Source organism: Melanerpes formicivorus, unplaced genomic scaffold (genome assembly GCF_026170545.1).
Source record: "Melanerpes formicivorus ecotype bairdi unplaced genomic scaffold, bMelFor1.0.p_v2 SCAF_10, whole genome shotgun sequence".
NCBI lineage: Eukaryota > Metazoa > Chordata > Aves > Piciformes > Picidae > Melanerpes > Melanerpes formicivorus.
In genome coordinates this window covers 11522042-11538935 of record NW_027142362.1, presented here as the reverse complement: position 1 = coordinate 11538935, position 16894 = coordinate 11522042, and the positions used below count along the sequence as shown (strand labels likewise).

The 16894-nt window shown below is 38.1% G+C and overlaps 1 protein-coding gene across 5 annotated transcripts in view; it reads left to right on the top strand.

Moving 5' to 3' along the window:
- ADAMTSL3 (ADAMTS like 3) overlaps nucleotides 1-16894 on the top strand; it is a 183851-nt gene that overhangs the window by 75496 nt on the left and 91461 nt on the right. For 4 of the 5 annotated variants that reach the window (XM_068143673.1, XM_068143674.1, XM_068143670.1 and 1 more), the window contains exons 4-6: nucleotides 4928-5055; nucleotides 7374-7419; nucleotides 15778-16014. In XM_068143673.1, coding sequence (XP_067999774.1) covers nucleotides 4928-5055; nucleotides 7374-7419; nucleotides 15778-16014 — 411 coding nt within the window. Of the gene's footprint in view, nucleotides 1-4927; nucleotides 5056-7373; nucleotides 7420-15777; nucleotides 16015-16894 lie in introns of those variants that run through there. The other variant, XM_068143675.1, reaches the window with a different exon arrangement.

Below are 16894 nucleotides of genomic sequence, written 5' to 3'. Positions count from 1 at the left end.
TGATGCTTTTTTTCCCCTCAGGATTTTATAATCCCAGATCTATCCTTTTTAATGTACAGAATAATACATACTTTAATTTGGTCCATATAAGTAAAACATCTATTAAACTTAATGACACGTGCTGTGCACAATTAGGTAATATATAATGCACTCAGAAAAACAAATACATCAGAAAATGTGTTGAAATCTATAATAAAACAAGTGGAAGTTTTTCTGCTAAGATCAGGTAATGCAAAATTTCTTCAATATTTATTTTTCTGGAAGTAAGTTTTGACTGTTCTATTTCGTCGCTGCCACATCTGAAATAGTGTTTCCTTAATCTGTATTCTACACCTTCCTTACATTGTACAAAATAGAGGTGTAAATTGGTTTTGTATGTAACATTAGCAGGGAAGGAGCTTTCTCATATCATTTGTTGCAAACCATAGACATAACAGCCAGAGTTAAAAGCGAAGGATACAGTTCTGAGGCTGAACAGTATTACCCAGTGATTATCTGCAGGTATATACATGTTCCTTCAGTTTTGTACTCTGCTCAAGGATACACTCATCAGTGCAATTTGATACTTTCTCTGCCAAGTGTACTGTCTGGGAAAAAGAGTTTGTGAAAAGCGTCACAGAGCTGCTCAGGCAGGATATTTCCACTTCAGTGTCATAATTCCTTGCACTACCTCTGGAGACATTGTTAGGTATGAGGAGAAGCAAATGGCATAGTGCAGTGCTGCACATGAAGATTAGTGAACAGCAACCTGACCTTGTGCTTTGGAATACTCAAAGTCAGGATAGTGTTAATAGTACTTACAGGTTGTGAGAGTGGGAAAAAGCAATAAAAAGGAAATGCTTCATCTCTGTTCAAAACACTATCAAAGATGAAATTCACTCCTGGGAGAAGGGCCAGCACTGAGCTTTGGATATTGCTTAATTTAGGCTTTCAGTGGGACTGAAGGGGTGTTTATCCCCTTCAGTAGATTCTTTCCCTTGGACGAATTTAGTCTGAAGAATTTAAATTTTGTATGGAGAAATTTAGTTATATGCAATGTGTTATTAAATAGCAATATGATATAGCTGTACCAATGTAACTCCTCATGGGGATTCTCTTTTGGACTTTGGCATTCCTTTTCAAATTTATAAAATACACTCCAATAAGAAGCCATGTGAAAAAAACAAAGAGCAGGTATCCAGAGAGCTGCAATGACATCTGCATAGTAGCAGGTACATGGGTAAATATTCCTGGATAACTGATGCTTGTTATGACAGCATCTTATTTTGTGAGCCCATCACTAAGTTTGAGTCAATCATTTTGTATATTCATCCAGTCGTAGGCATTCCCTGCATTGGCAGATACTGCCCAGAGGTTGCATTGAATCTCTTCTAGAACCTGACAGAGCTGGGCAGCCTGCTCTGGAGCAGTGCCCAGGGACATATCACAGAGCAGAATTTGGGGTAGTTTGTGCTGCATTACATGGCAGATGGACTGTCACCTGGGGACTTATGCAGATGAATCTCAGTGTTGGGAATTTGTTTCTTTCATTGCACATTCTGTTAGAAAAATTCTGGTGTCAAATGCTATGTGCTCGGCTTGTGCTTATTTTTAAAGCATAAATGTATGCTAAAAAGTCTGGGAAACAAACATTGGGGGTGTTGGAGCATTTCTGTTGATAGTCTGAATCTTTCTTACACTGAATACTAAACATTTACATATCCAAGCCTTATGTAATGGATGTCTGAAGAATAATAAAACTGCATAAACTGACCTTCTTTCTCTGGCACCACATCTCCTTTGAAGTCTGCATGATCAAATTCAAGACAATTATGTCATCCTTCATAACAGCCAAACAAAAGTTTGGCCAAATAATATTTTTTCTCCATATAACAGCACTGTGTTTGATTTTTGTAATGTGTGTCAATGTAGCTGTTGTTATTTACTGGGTGTTACAAGTGACAGTAAAAAATCCCCTTGTTTTAGATTAATGATCAGTCCTGGTAACATCTGGATTTCATTTATTTTACCTCAGTACCCACTTCTGCTGTGCTCAGTTACTTTGAATAGAACATTGCAAAGCAAGTACGGCCTCAAAACACACACAAATAATTTTCAGTATGTGCCCATATGTGGCAGAAAACAGAGCCCTGGATAGAAGAAGGGAAGCTGGCACTAACACTTTCCCCCCTGTCCAAATCTACCAATGCCACACTTTCAGTAAAATTCTCCATGTACAAGCCTGCTTCTGTCAGTTAAGGGCTGTCAGCAGAGACTCAGCTCACACATTACTGGGCCTCAGACCTTGAGGAAACCTTGGCATACTGTCATCTTAGTCTTTGAGGCTCTGCCTGTGTCACCAAGTGCTTCAAAACCTGTATTTTATTATCCTCCATCCTCTGATTTAAATGATCCTTGCTGAAGTCCATGTGCAGTATCATGACTGACTTGACTTTAAAAACTAATTATAGATTGGATACATAGATAGGGATGAAATATTTGAAACTCTCTTCATTAATTGGATTAATTTCTGCAGAGGACATTGTATAGATTCTTAAATATTGCTTTGAATGTAATGCTTGCATCTAACCTTGCATTCATGTGTGATGCTTTTGGAATGGTTGCAACTCTTGCCATCATAGCTGGATCCAGTGGAAGTGTGACACCTTTTGCCATCTAGTTCTGTGTAAAAGGCAGCCAGTCATTTAGGTTATGTTTCTAGTTGTTTAAAGTTATTTTATCTGGATTCACTGCAGCACTTGGGGCATTGCTTGATCATATTACATCAATGGGTACATACGTGCATGTACCCATTGATGTATGTGCAGGTACATACATACTTTCACAGGGAGGATGTTTAATGTACATGTTGCACTTCATCTGTTGCAAAATTAAACCATTAAAGGAAAAACACTTCCATAAAAGCTTCACTGCTGAGCCACATTATTACAAATGAAGATAATAAAACATGAAAAAATTGAAGTTAAGAAGCAAAACCAGAATGCCCTTTTTAAGTTAGCTGTTGATTTAATTCCTAAATGAGCTTCCAAGGTTTTGTTGGTTTAAATCATGATGTTAATGATCTTTATTTCATTTCAGTTTGGTACCATGTTGTAGACAAATGTAATACGTGGAGTTTATGAAACCAGACAGCTAGTAAATCAATATTATTTTGCTAGTAAATTACTAAGCCAGTGCAAGCTGCTTTTAACTCTTTCCCATGGGACAAGTAGTTTGAAGTATCTGGAGTTTAAAACAACACTGTGGGCACTGAATTAGTCAATGATTCTGAAGAAGGCTTTGTTGGCATAAACCTCTGCTTTGATGATCCTAGTATTTACAGCTTTTTAATTAGGTACAGTTCAGAACAATAGCTTTTATCAAAGCAGTTTAGTAACTGAACAACTGGACATTGTTTAGGGCTTTAGATGACATTCTGTCTGTTAATATCATGTGTCTGGTTTTAATACAGTGATGAAGTTAGGATTATTTTAAGCATTGCCACTGCTTCATCAAAAGAAACTCTTTGAGAGTGACTTACATTAATTTTTTTAATATAAAAAGTTTAATAATTTCTTCTCAACGTTTTTTTAAAAAACCAACCATTTTCCTTGCATTTACAGAAGATAAACTTGAATTTTGCCCTCATCAATTTGGAAGAAGTGACTATTTTGTTCATCTTGACTTATTTTTGTGTGCTGAGTGATTTGTTGAGAAGTGCCGAGCTCTTTTTGCTCAAGATTGAAGGCAGTTGGTTCCATTTTCAGTGTCAGATATTTCAGGGTTGGCTTCTGTTGTAAAGTAAACCCAATGCCAGCATGGAAATTCCTCGGGGATCTTGGCAGAGCTGGGCTCTAGGGTTTCTGGAACAGCAGATTGGCCTAAGTACACTTTCAAAGCTTTACCATAAGTGTTTGTAAAATTTGTAAACTTAGGGGAGCAAGAAAGTTCAGGAGCCACTGATGTGTTTAGACCAATTTCTTCAGTTTAACGTTCAAAATGAGGTAGTGTAGACTCTAACACCCAAAACCAAACAAAATTGGAGAAGTTCATGGTTTTTGAAAGAGGGGTGGAAAAGTTTGGAAATTGCTAATGTTTGTTAGCTGCTTAACTATGGGAGTAGTGCTGCTATACTAAGTCTGTCTGCTCTTATTAATACCTTTAAAATGTGTTTGAATAGTCCTGAGTTCTGCTCAAAGTTGTCTAAGTTTATTTGCCACTTCAGTTTCTAAAAATGATGCTTGTTCAACAGTTATACTTACAGCTGCTGTGTGAGTGCATCCCAGGTATGACAGCTTGTTCACAGAAACAGACCCATTTTCGAGTTCTGTGGCAGGTGGGGTCTTTGTTTGTTTGATTGATTTTTGCTCTGGTTTGTTTGCTATAGTATTTAGGAGGAAATCCCTTTGCCTACACGGCATTGTACTGATTTGTGTTCCCAGTATGGTGCTATTTTGAAAACAACTTTGTCTTTACTGTTTACCATTTTCATTTCAAGCTTAATAATCTTTTATCTGAATCAATTTTCTTCATGACTGAAGATAAGCTGGCTTTATACTGCTGAATTTAGGAATATTTATGCATTTTTGTCCCCCTTATACTGTAAGATTTCAGTAAACATCCCTCACTTCAACTTTCATGAGGTGTTTTGGAAGATATTAGAGCAATTGTGTTGGACATGTGTGTGTTGGGAATGACAGCATCATTTGACATAGCAGTCTGTTGGCAGAAGACAACACATCAAATGCACTCTATCTTCAAAGACTCTGCTTCCTTTCCCTTGTAATTATTATATATTATAATAGTAAATAAACTTGAGAGACCATAAATAAACTGCAAAATAATATGCTCAGTACTATTAATGTCAGGCAGTGAAACATTTACCAAATCTATTAATGTAGGTTTTTTTTCTACTCTCTGTCCTCTGTTTTGATTTTGGTTTATTTAGAACTCCAGAATTACTCGCTCTGATGAAGATAAAGAAGGTGCTTGGGATGCCTGGGGTGCCTGGAGTGACTGCTCTCGGACCTGTGGAGGGGGAGCCTCTTACTCCTTGAGAAGATGTTTAAATGGCCGGTAAGCCACATGTTTATGTGAGTTTATTCTTTGGCACTTCTGCCATGATTCTGTCCTCTGATGGCATCTCTAGAGAAGCACTGTGGTTTCTGTTTCTAGAACCAAGTGCTGTGTACAGATCAAATGCTATGAAATCCTGTTAATATATTTTTGTAAGATGTGGAATAAATACCTGAGCCTTCAACTATGATAGAACTTTAGTGTGGTATTAAATATATTATTGGAATAACAAAATTTGTTTTATTTAGTACAGTCAAATACTGAAAGAATTCCCTCTCACCATAATATAAAGCCAACAGTGAGTTACCTGCATACAAATTTGCACTTAAACATTACCTGAAATGAATTTCAGGTCTCCTCCGTATCTTCCTGTAGCAAAAATCAAGTGACTGACTTAACATAGAGATGTATCAAATGCTGCTTGCAGTTGGAAAATTTTCTGCTGGTTCTTTCTATGCAATGCTCCTGGTGGCCATATGTTTTCATGAGTAAGCCTCTGTAGCTTGAAGAGAACAGTGTATGTGGTGAAAACAATTTACCTCTGTAGTAAAGCTGGCCTAATGTAGGAACTTGTTGCTACAATCCTGAAAGTATGAGTAATGCAATAGGCTTGTCAGGCGAGAAGAGATCCCAACCAGTTTAGAAGCATGTGTGCTGGCATCCATATTTGCTGCTTTACTTGAATTCTTCTTAAACATTTTTAAAACTGTTGATTATGTTTATATTTCTATTTTCTTGATTTTTTTTTTTCATGTTAAATGTAATATTGTCCAGGAAGTAATTTTTTTCTTGGAAAAGGCTTGTAGTATGATACATTAGTTAAGTGTAAACTGTATGAAATACATAGCTGAAGATGATGATTGATTAAACCACTGCCTGTTTTAGTGCAAAATGTACAAAGATCTTTGAGAAGAGTAAAATTTCCAGCAAGAAGCTGTGATATTCTCCCAGTATGTTAGGAGCTGTGAAATGATCTCAATAAACTGTAGCAATATAAATTCCACTGTGGTTTTATTAATATTTTTAATGTGTTCCCCTGTGAAAAACATGTGCTTTCCATACCTTGACAAATGTGTGGTTTAAAAGAGGCTTTTTTTTACCCTGAGTTTTATTATTGTTGTAATGTCCAGGAAATGCGAAACTGTGAAGCAAAGTTTTCAAATTTGTACATACCATAAACATTTTTAATTTGCACCTTGTGATGCAGTCATTCTTATAAAATATTGGAAATTTGAGACATGCAGTATCTTGAGCTTGGAGAGTTGTACCTTCATCTGAGCTGGTCAGCTCATGCTCCAGACATCCACTGCTTTTTAAATGATATTTTTCAATCTCTAACACATGTTAAAAATTTTGTTAATATTTTCAATGCATTTTCATGCAAAAAGTGAAAAACTGAAGTTTGAGCAGACAATTACCAGCTCTACATTCATGCATTGTTTATTGCAAGACAGGTCTTTTTGGTATATTTCTGATTTTAGAGGTAGTCTTGATTACAGTTTCTTGCCAGTTAATTGGAAATGCATTTTCAGTTCTTTCAAGGGCTTGATTTTGCTATTCTGGAAAAGAAGATCTTAACCCTGAGCAAAAGTGCTGGTCAATTATTGATAAGTTTGGCAAGCTGTCCATTAGAATCGCCACTTCATTATATGCCTGGCATTTCAGCTACTAACAGCAGACTTTGAGGATTTGAATTGCCTGAATCTCAAGATACATACACATTGGGCACTTCAGAATTTAATACAGACCCTGAGAATTATATTTTATTTAAAATTATAGATTTTGTTTGTGTGGCTTTGGGTCAGTAAAATTACATTCTGTTCTTTGAAAGTATTGCATTAGATTTTGGGAGAAAGAAAAAGCGTGAGGCTGGCTTTTTTTTCTTTGGTAAACAAAACAGGAGAAAGGAAAATTAATGCTTATTAGGCCTATGTTTCATTCAAGGATTGCTTAGGTACTGTGGTCCTCTTTTCCTATGGGTTAAACCCGATGGATTAGAAGTGGTTTTGCTGAAGTGAGCATTGGTCAGGCTTAGGGATGCCTTGTGAAATCTTTTTCACAAGATAAATGTGTTTTTCATAAGGTTTGCAGTAAATTGGGCTTACAAGGAAAGCCACACGTTCTTTGTTGAAAAGACACAGAAGTGTAACCTGTTGAGTCCCTAGAGCCCCTTTGTATTTAACGCTCGTATTTTGATTCCTAATTATGGTAAGGCAGTAGCAATAAAAGTCTAATTTTCAAGAGAATATCTAGCTGTAAAATAGGCAGGCTTGCATTTTGCTGTTACGCAGTGTAACCTTTTCTTATTCTGTTTTCAGGAACTGTGAAGGCCGTAACATTCGGTACAAAACCTGCAGTAGTAATGTGAGTCTGGCTTTTAAAACTATTTTACTTATTCAAACAATGTGTTAAAATTTAAGAAATGCTGCTGCTTGTTTAAAACCTTATGGTGCATTTTTTTTTCCCCCCCATCGTTATCGCCGTTTTAAAAGATTTCAGCCTGCATGACACCACAAGCTCTCAAATTCAGGCTTCCCAAATGAAAAATTGCTTTTAAAATTATAGTGCCAGTTGTGATTCAGGATGTTCTATATAATTTATTAGGAAAATTACACTTTTGGAGGATTAAAAATTCAGTTCTCATCTTAAACTAGCTAGTGCTTTTCCTGAGGGTGCTGTATTTCAGCTGAATGCTAAACGGAGCTCCTGATCATTTGTGATCATTAATGATAGGGTAGCACTCTTCACATGAGCACAGGTTAACTGCCTGTGTCCCTTTCAAATCTTAGATTGGATAATTAATCATTATATTCCTTCTGTTTGCCTAAGCCCAGATGTTTATATGTCCATATGTAAAAGCATGCGTGTTTAGGTGCACTGCCACAGACGATCCCTTTGACTGAATGTGAAGGTGGAGTTTTGACTGTACAGTTGCTGTTACTGTGATGCAATCACATTTTGTTTTCACAGAGATGTTTTATGAAAACCAGTCACATACGGCATACTTAATGACTTATGCCCAACTGATTTGTAGTGATGGTTTGTGCTGTTTAAACAGCTGCTGCCTTTCAGCCAGATGTTGTAGTCTGTTCAAGGTGTGCAGCCCATGCAGGACTTTCTGATACCACTGATCAACAGCCCATGTGCACAGACACAATAATTGAGAATGGTTTATAGTCAGCAATCACCCTTCTGCATGGGTTACCTTACAGTACAATGTGACATTCATATAATCTCATTCCAGAAAACAGGGAGGATAGATAAATAATTAAAGTAAAAGCACCTTTTCCTTTATTTTTTCTACTTAACTGTAGTGCATAGATTAATCTGCTTCTGGCTCTGGGAGAAAGGCAGCAATTTTCACACAAATACCCCTTAAAAGGTGAGGCCTGCAGTTCCCTTCAGTTGAATTATACCCAAGCAAGACCAGGTGGTACTCATGTCATAGAAACATGAAATCAATAAGGTTGGAAGAGACCTCAAAGATCAAGTCCAACCTGTCACCCAAAACCTCATGACTACTAAATCATCGCACCAAGTGCCACGTCCAATACCCTGTGATTTCCACCAGCATCAGGCATCCATGAGGTATTACATGTGTTCCTTCAGAGGCCTGACACTGGAAGTTGCCTAGTAAATATGCTGAGTCAGTATATCTCCTGGGAGAACTGGCCATTCCCACCCTTCCTTCAGTTTGCCACACATCCAGTTTCTTGTGTGCCAGTTGGCTTCTGCCCTTCTCAAGAACATAGCTTGCTAGCCCCTTCAGTTGCTCTAACACTCTATTTCTGGGTTTTCCCCACAGAGACTCACAGCATTAGAATAGAATAGAATAGACCAGACCAGACCAGACCAGGTTGGAAAAGACTTTTGAGATCATCAAGTCCAACCTATCATCCAACACCATCTAATCAACTAAACCATGGCGCCAAGCACCCCATCAAGTCTCTTCCTAAACACCTCCAGTGATGGTGATTCCATCACCTCCCTGGGCAGCCCATTCCAATGGCAAATCACTTTCTGTGAAGAACTTCTTCCTAACATCCAGCCTAAACCTCCCCTGGCACAGCTTGAGACTGTGTCCTCTTGTTCTGGTGCTGGTTGCCTGGGAGAAGAGACCAACCCCCACCTGGCTACAACCTCCCTTCAGGTAGTTGTAGACAGCGATAAGGTCTCCCCTGAGCCTCCTCTTCTCCAGGCTAAGCAACCCCAGCTTCCTCAGCCTCTCCTCATAGGGCTTGTGCTTCAAACCCCTCACCATCTTTGATGGCCTTCTCTGGACACATTCCAGCAACTCAACATCTTTCCTAAGCTGAGGGGCCCAGAACTGGACACAGGACTCAAGGTGTGGCCTACCCAGTGCTGAGTACAGGGGCAGAATGAATTCCTTGCTCCTGCTGGCCACACTATTCCTGATATAGGCCAGGATGCCATTGGCCTTCTTGGCCACCTGGGCACACTGCTGACTCATGTTCAGCCTACTATCAACCAGCACCCCCAGGTCCCTTTCTGCCTGGCTGCTCTCCAGCCACTCTGACCCCAGCCTGTCACACTGCATGGGGTTGTTGTGGCTAATGTGTAGAACCCAGCACTTAGGTGTGTTAAATCTCATGCCCTTGGACTCTGCCCATCTGTCCAGCCTGGCAAGGTCCCTCTGCAGAGCTCTCCTACCATCTAAAAGATCAACACCTGCCCCCAGCTTGGTGTCATCTGCAAACTTACTGATGATGGACTCAATCCCCTCATCCAGATCATCAATAAAGATATTAAAGAGCACAGGCCCCAGGTCTGATCCCTGGGGGACACCACTAGTGCCTGTCTGCCAGCTGGATGTGGTACCATTCACCACCACTGTCTGGGCTTGGCTCTCCAGCCAGTTCCTAACCCAGTGCACAGTGCTGCTGTCCAAGCCACAAACTGACAGCTTGGCCAGGAGTTTGCTGTGGGGGTGGAGTTTGCTGTGCCAGTTTCAGCTGGCAGAGATTTGTAGAGGTGATTCATGAATCAGGCCCAGTGCAGGCAAAAGTCAGATTCTGGACACAAACTCTGTCACTTGCCCTCTCGGAAGAAAAGGCCTAGCAGCTTTGGGCACAGTGTCCTTAGCTCATAAATCAAAATGCCATGTGCAAAAGCTACCATAATCTTTTAAAGCTGTATGATAAGCTAAATTGCATCCAGGCAAGATGTTGGCACTACACAAATTGCCACACTAAAATCTATTTGCTATATTCCTTAAGTAGGTACCTACTTGTATGCGTTGTGTACAGTGATGAACCCTGGATTGCTTGATCCTGTTGACTGCAGCTTCCTATGCAACAGTACCCACAAGTGACTGCAGTGTAGCACCCTCTTGCTCCAGTGAAAGGACCAGAAAACTACCCAATGTACATGCTGTAAGCAGAGGTCTGCATGCTTTTAGGACATGTAAGAGCAGTTGTGTACACTTCTCATTTTAAGCCTTATGCAATAAAAATCTGATGGAAAGGAGGGCACTCTGTGCTTCAGCATAGAGAAAATGAAGATGATTACCATCCTTTCTGAACTCCCATGGAGTTTTTCTGAAGTCACTGGGGCCTGTTTTTTAACTTTATAACTTATTTTAAAGCGATAAGTGGCAAGCATCTTGTATGTGAGTCTGTTTGAATTTATGATGATTCAAATGTTAATTTCCAGACAGGAAGCTGCCTTTACAGTTCTGCTTTTAGGGTATGTCTGAAAGGGATTAGGTTTCCATTTCAGTTCAGATACAGACCGAATCTCCCAGGAATGGTTTTTCCTAGATTATGGATCAGATAATGGAGTAGTCCTGAGAAAAAGATATTTCATGGTATTTCCACTGTTGATACAACTGATCTTTGAATTTGGTGTCACTAAATTCAAACCCAGCATTAGACCTGACTTAACCTTGAAATGAGAGCTTGCACCTGAATGTAAATGTGGGACCACTCGGCCAGTTTTCTTCCAAATGATACAATTTTCCCCAAAGCATTATTTCCAATGAATGCTTCTCACTTTAGGAGTCAAATTTTAGTTTAAAAATTAAGAGTTTATACTAGCTTCTTTCCATATTAGTAGGTATTATTGTTAACCACATGAGACATTCAGCATATATACTCACTGTGCTAAGTTGTCTGCAAATGTAATTTTGCTACATGATACATTACACCACTAACATCTATATTGGGGAGTACAAATGAAGCACAACTTAATATGTGTGTCGTTCTAATGAAAAGAACAAGAATCATTTTACCAGAAAATTGGTTTCATCTGGATTTGTAATAGAATAGTAGTAAGTTCATTGAACTCAAGCATAATTCCAGAATAATATTAGTGATATTTCAATCAAAAAATTAAATCAAGGTCTTAGCAACAAAATAATTGCTGAGATTAAGGCATATGCATAGCCTGCTTATCTTTCTATCAAAACTGAGATGCCAGGTGCATGGTTTCCAAAAACTGAGTGTATGCTTTCAGCTTTTCTTAGAAAACTTGAGAGAAATAAGCTGTATAAATGATTCATTATATGCTGTTCAATGAGATTTTCAGTCTTTCTCAAACCCCCCCTCTTTTTTATATCTCCATTTTTGTATATACTGTTACATTCTAATGCTATGATGTGCATTATATGGAAGTGTTTAAGATAATCCTTTAGGGTCCTATTCATAGAACAAGTTATTTGGATCATTTCCCCATAAATTTCACATTCTTATGTGCCAAAAAGTCACTTACACATTTGCCAGAGTGACTCTTTGACAGTAAGAAAAAACACTGTTTTGTAATAGATTTGCCCATGTTTAATTCCATCATAAACTTCTATTGTATGCAGATAATGCTTGCACTTGTTCAACATAATCATCAGATTATTGTCCCATCATCCATTTCATAACCAGCTCATTTATCCCATTCAGAAACTCCTGGCTGAACTATGTCTACCTCAGTCCTATAATATTTCATCTTGAGTTGCATATTTCTCTATTTTCATTTATTTATTTGAATAAATAAATAGTGCTGATGCATTATGTGGCTCTCATGGCTGGGATTTCTAGCTCAGGTATCTTAATTTTGGTAAGAAGTGGCCTGCAAACTGTGTAGGAAGAACACAGAACATGAAGCTGATTTCAAAAAGAAAACAAAACAATGACTTCATCGGTTTTGGCCAGGTTTCAGCAAAATGAGATTCAATAGAATAGAACTAGACAAAGGGCTAGACTTTCTTTGGTGTCATCACTTTTATGGGAATTTTCTTGCCTTTTGTGCTTTTTTTTTCTTTCAGTAATTGTTGGCAAGAGTCACAGGGCCTGGTGCAACCTTCCTATTTTATACATGAACATTGCCTACAAAGATACAGGTTTCCCAGGTTAGCTTTGTTTTCAGAGGCTGAAAGTGCTCACTGCCAAACTAAAATGATACTTTTCATAAGAAGCCAGCCCTCAAATGCCTTAGTTTTTAATCATCTGTCACAAAAAGAGTAGGAATATATCTATCTTTAACCCACATGGTAGTCATGTCTGAAGCTTCCTTTTCAGACCCATCTGTCTAATAATGTTAATCATAAGTTAGGTTATAAATACACTTCATTCCACTACAAGATCTGGATGTGATTATTTTGCCAACATTATCTGTTGTGCATTAGACTTCACAGATCTATCTTCAGCTCCTTATGTAGTGTATGAAGCTCTAAACAGCCTGACTACGGTTCAGTGGATTAAGTGTGAGATAAAAGCTATTGCTGCAGTTAAGAAATCTGAAAAATCCTGGAATAAGTAGCAAAAATAATTAACAAACAAGAAAAAATTTTGAATATTGAGAGGAAAGAGGGAATGATGGAATGAATTGATGTTTGAAATATGTTAAAACTAAAAAGACATGCAAACTGGATGAGGACTGGGATTTGTATGATTGCCTGACAGTGTGGCTTTGCCTGCTTCCCAAGCATGCTTCAGCCTTGCCTATTTCTCCCACATCTTGGTAGATGTAGAGTTCTTCTCTGTGCTGTTTTTTTTAACTCCCTCTCAGTTTTCTGATGCTAATGGAATTAACTTGAAATTTACAAGTCCTCTTGTTGTCTTGATTACATTCCTTTCTATGCCTAATTTGTCTTTCTATTTAGATTATAAACTCCTTTCTTTATTACAAATATGTATTGTTCTCAGGAAAATAGGGAACCAAACTTGGTTGTCATCCAAATGCTGATATAATGAAAATTACAGTAATTTCAGTCCTTTGGTACCCCTTTCTCATGTGTTTTTGTGCTCCTGCTTTTGAACACTGCTCAAACATAAAGCAGGTGGAACTGGTATATGAATTGAGCTGCCAGGATCACTTTGTGTCCTTTGAAGATGCCAAAACAAAATAAGGAGATGGGAATTAATTTGCTCTCAGGCAGCCAGGAAGCAAGTGGAAGGAAGGAGCTTCATTGTGTTGAATCAATGAGAAACAGTAACCATGGATTGACATCCTGACTTTGTGGTGTTTCTGTCTTGGCATTGCATCAACACCAAGAGATAATGAATTGTAACAGCAGCCTGTCAAAACTCAGCCTCAGGCCATAACTCTGCCTGTTTTACAGATAGCTCTTTGGTTCTTTGTGATGAAAATCTAGCTATGCATGGCTGAATAACACTACGCCAAAATACGGCTTCTAGCTTTACCTGAATCTAACTTCCACTTATTATTTTTATCCTTAGCTACTCCTCTATTTGCAACGGTGGAAGGGAGCCATATGGTATCCATATGAACTCTGAAGTCTGCTCTGCTTTTTAGACTTGCTATTGTGGAAAATGAGAGGTGACAGATAAGTCAGAGCCACATTCTGCTCTCATTCACACCAGTGCAAACTTGGTGAATTTCTCAGGAGTGACACTGCAGTAAATAAGGGTGGCTTCTAAGAGTATTTGCTTGATGTTTTTAGAGGCTCTCACTTGTGGGATTTTGCAGAGGTAAAACTCTCAAAGAATTGCAGTAACTGTAATTTGTCCTTATCTTATTCCTTTCTTTTTTTTTTTTTTTTTAATATGGCTCAAACTAAAATTATCCCAGAGTAAAAATAATACAACATGTATTAGCATCATTCTGAGTTGTTCTCACTGTAAGATGTAGCACTGGACACAGTCGAAAAGTGTTTCTGGGAATGATCAGTGAATTACTTGGTGCTCAGCTGTAAAAATCCAATGTGTTGACCAGTAGAGAGAATACTGATTTTAGAGGGTATTCTATGCAGACTACAAAGAAACCAGAGACATTTCTACTGTTACTGCTTCCTATGGGAGGGGGAAAAAACAACAAAAACAAAACCCCCCACCCACACCCCCAAAAAAATACAAACCCCAACAAATTAAGGCATTGACAAAGTATTAAGCTAATGCAGTGCCAACTCATCCAGATTGATATGAGCAAAATGTTGTCAGAACAACGTTGTTGAGGCCACTGTACTGGAATTCAAACATTTCTTATGTATGTTTTAATCTCCAGTACTGTGTAATGTATTTACTACTTTGTTAGTTGGTTTTTTTTCAGGGAAGGTTTGGTCCACTGATAAGGTTGAAGCTGTTCAGGATTAGTATTGTTAACTAATACATAGCAGTAAGTTCCACGAATTGAGCTGACACATCACAATCTTGCAGTCTTATATCCAATGAAAACAAAACCTTGTTAAAATCAGCCTCACATCTGGCTTATATGTGCAGTTGGAATTCTTGGAAGAATATCCTTCGAGTCTGGCATATGGACTGTTTGACACTGGACATTCTTTCAAATGAAGTCTTTAGTAAGAAATTGTTTGACACACTATGTCCTTTGTCAGTACTTTACTAAAGTGGGGTGGGGGGTTTAATCAATCAGTATTCATCTCCATTCCTGTCACTATAGTTTAATGTTAACATCATTGTTTGGGTGCAATGCTTTATGTAGAAAAAAATATTGTGGAATATTCTATTTCAAACAGTTCTCTTACTTGTGCTTTATATGCTGTATATACATTCTCAGCTGTATATGCTCAGGCTCTGTATAGGAGGAGGATATGGAACTGTCTTGTTAGAACTCTAACTGTATAATCAATAGTTACCAGTTTGAAGTAAGTATATTTTCTTTCAACAAAGTAAGTCTTACTGATCCCTTGAGATGTGATGATGTTTTGTTATTAGACTAAAGGACTAAGAACTGAAAGTTCTGGTGTCTCCTAATGCTCTTGTCCCCTTTCTGAGCAATGATGGACAATTAATCAGAGAAATTTTTACTTCTTTATGTATAGTAGCAGTAATTCCTCTTTCATTACTCTGATGTATAGATTGATGAATGAGTGCAGAGTACCCAGAAATCCTTAACTGGAAAAAGCTCTTGAAAAGAGAAATATTAAATGTCGGGCATGTTATTACAGCCACTTAAAATATATAGATTTCTTTAGAAGCTAATTCTTATTACAGAACCAGACTTTAAATGTACTACGTAGTGTCATAAAAAGTAATGTTTTTAATTATCCTCTTATATCAGTTTTCTTGCTGTTACTGGAATATGCATGATATTCTGTTATTTGTGCTGCAAACAGTGGATTAAGCAACCTGAATTGGAAGACAAGCAGTAAAACCTTGCAATATTGCCCATTTGTCATAACAGATCCGTTCTTAATCAAGCCATGCTGAATAGATTCTGTGTAAGTAATCAGATAACTTTATTGCAAATGCATAGTGCTCCTTTCTTAAAATATTACCTTTGGTTTGTTTTTAGGATTGCCCTTCAGATGTTGGTGACTTTAGAGCACAGCAGTGTTCAGCCTACAATGATGTTAAATACCAGGGACATTTTTATGAGTGGAACCCTGTGTATAATGATCCTACTGCACCGTGTACCCTGAAGTGTCAGGCTCTGGGAAAGAACTTGATTGTGGAGCTTGCCCCAAAAGTACTAGATGGTACTCGTTGCAATACTGAATCCTTGGATATGTGCATCAGTGGAATATGCCAGGTATGCTCATGGTATGAATTTAATTGTGGCCTTGGTTCAGAGACACTTTGCACATTAAATGGTTGCACTTTTTGGTTATTTTTCATCTTCCTGTATTAGTTTACTTCAGATATATCTGCAAGTACTGCTGAGTGGATTGCAGATAACCTTTCTCATGCACACAGAAGTTCCTGGCTGCTTTAGGCATTGATATTTTTATATATAAATAAAAGGTCCATAACATTTACTTACTCTTCCATTCATACCCATAAAAATCAATAAAACTTGTTATACTGGTTACAGCTTCCTAACCTGTTGTATGTCTCTCAGGGCATGATGAATTGTGTAGCATTCCATTTCATTTTCCTCCTTCTCTCAGTTTTGTTTCTCACAAAATTTAACAGTTTATGACATCCAGCCCAAAATGGAAGGTGTGAGTGTGTGTATCTCTCGTGTTGTTTGGATGAATGAGTATGTGTCCTGACTGAATGAATTGCTTGTCAGTATCTTTTTACTGGGAATCTACATTTCTTTCTCCTTTTTTATTATAATTTTTTATTCTGGTTCCACTATCAACATTATACAGTTGGTGTAAGAATGGAGAATTCCAGTATTTGAGGCTTGCCAGCTTTGCCAATGTCTCATTAGCAAAGAAATATTGCAATCTTAAGTTCTAGGAACAGAAAAATTTTATATAGAAAGGATATGTTATTGCAGTTAGTTTTGAGGCTCTACAGAGACTTGGATAGACTGAATCGTTAATGGTATGTGCTTCAGCAAGGCCAAGTGCCAGGTTCTGCGCTTGGCCCACAAGAACCCCATGCAACACTGCAAGCTAGGTGAAGTGTGGCCGGAAAGCTGTCTGGCAGAAAGGAACCTCGGGGTTCTAACTGACATGCAG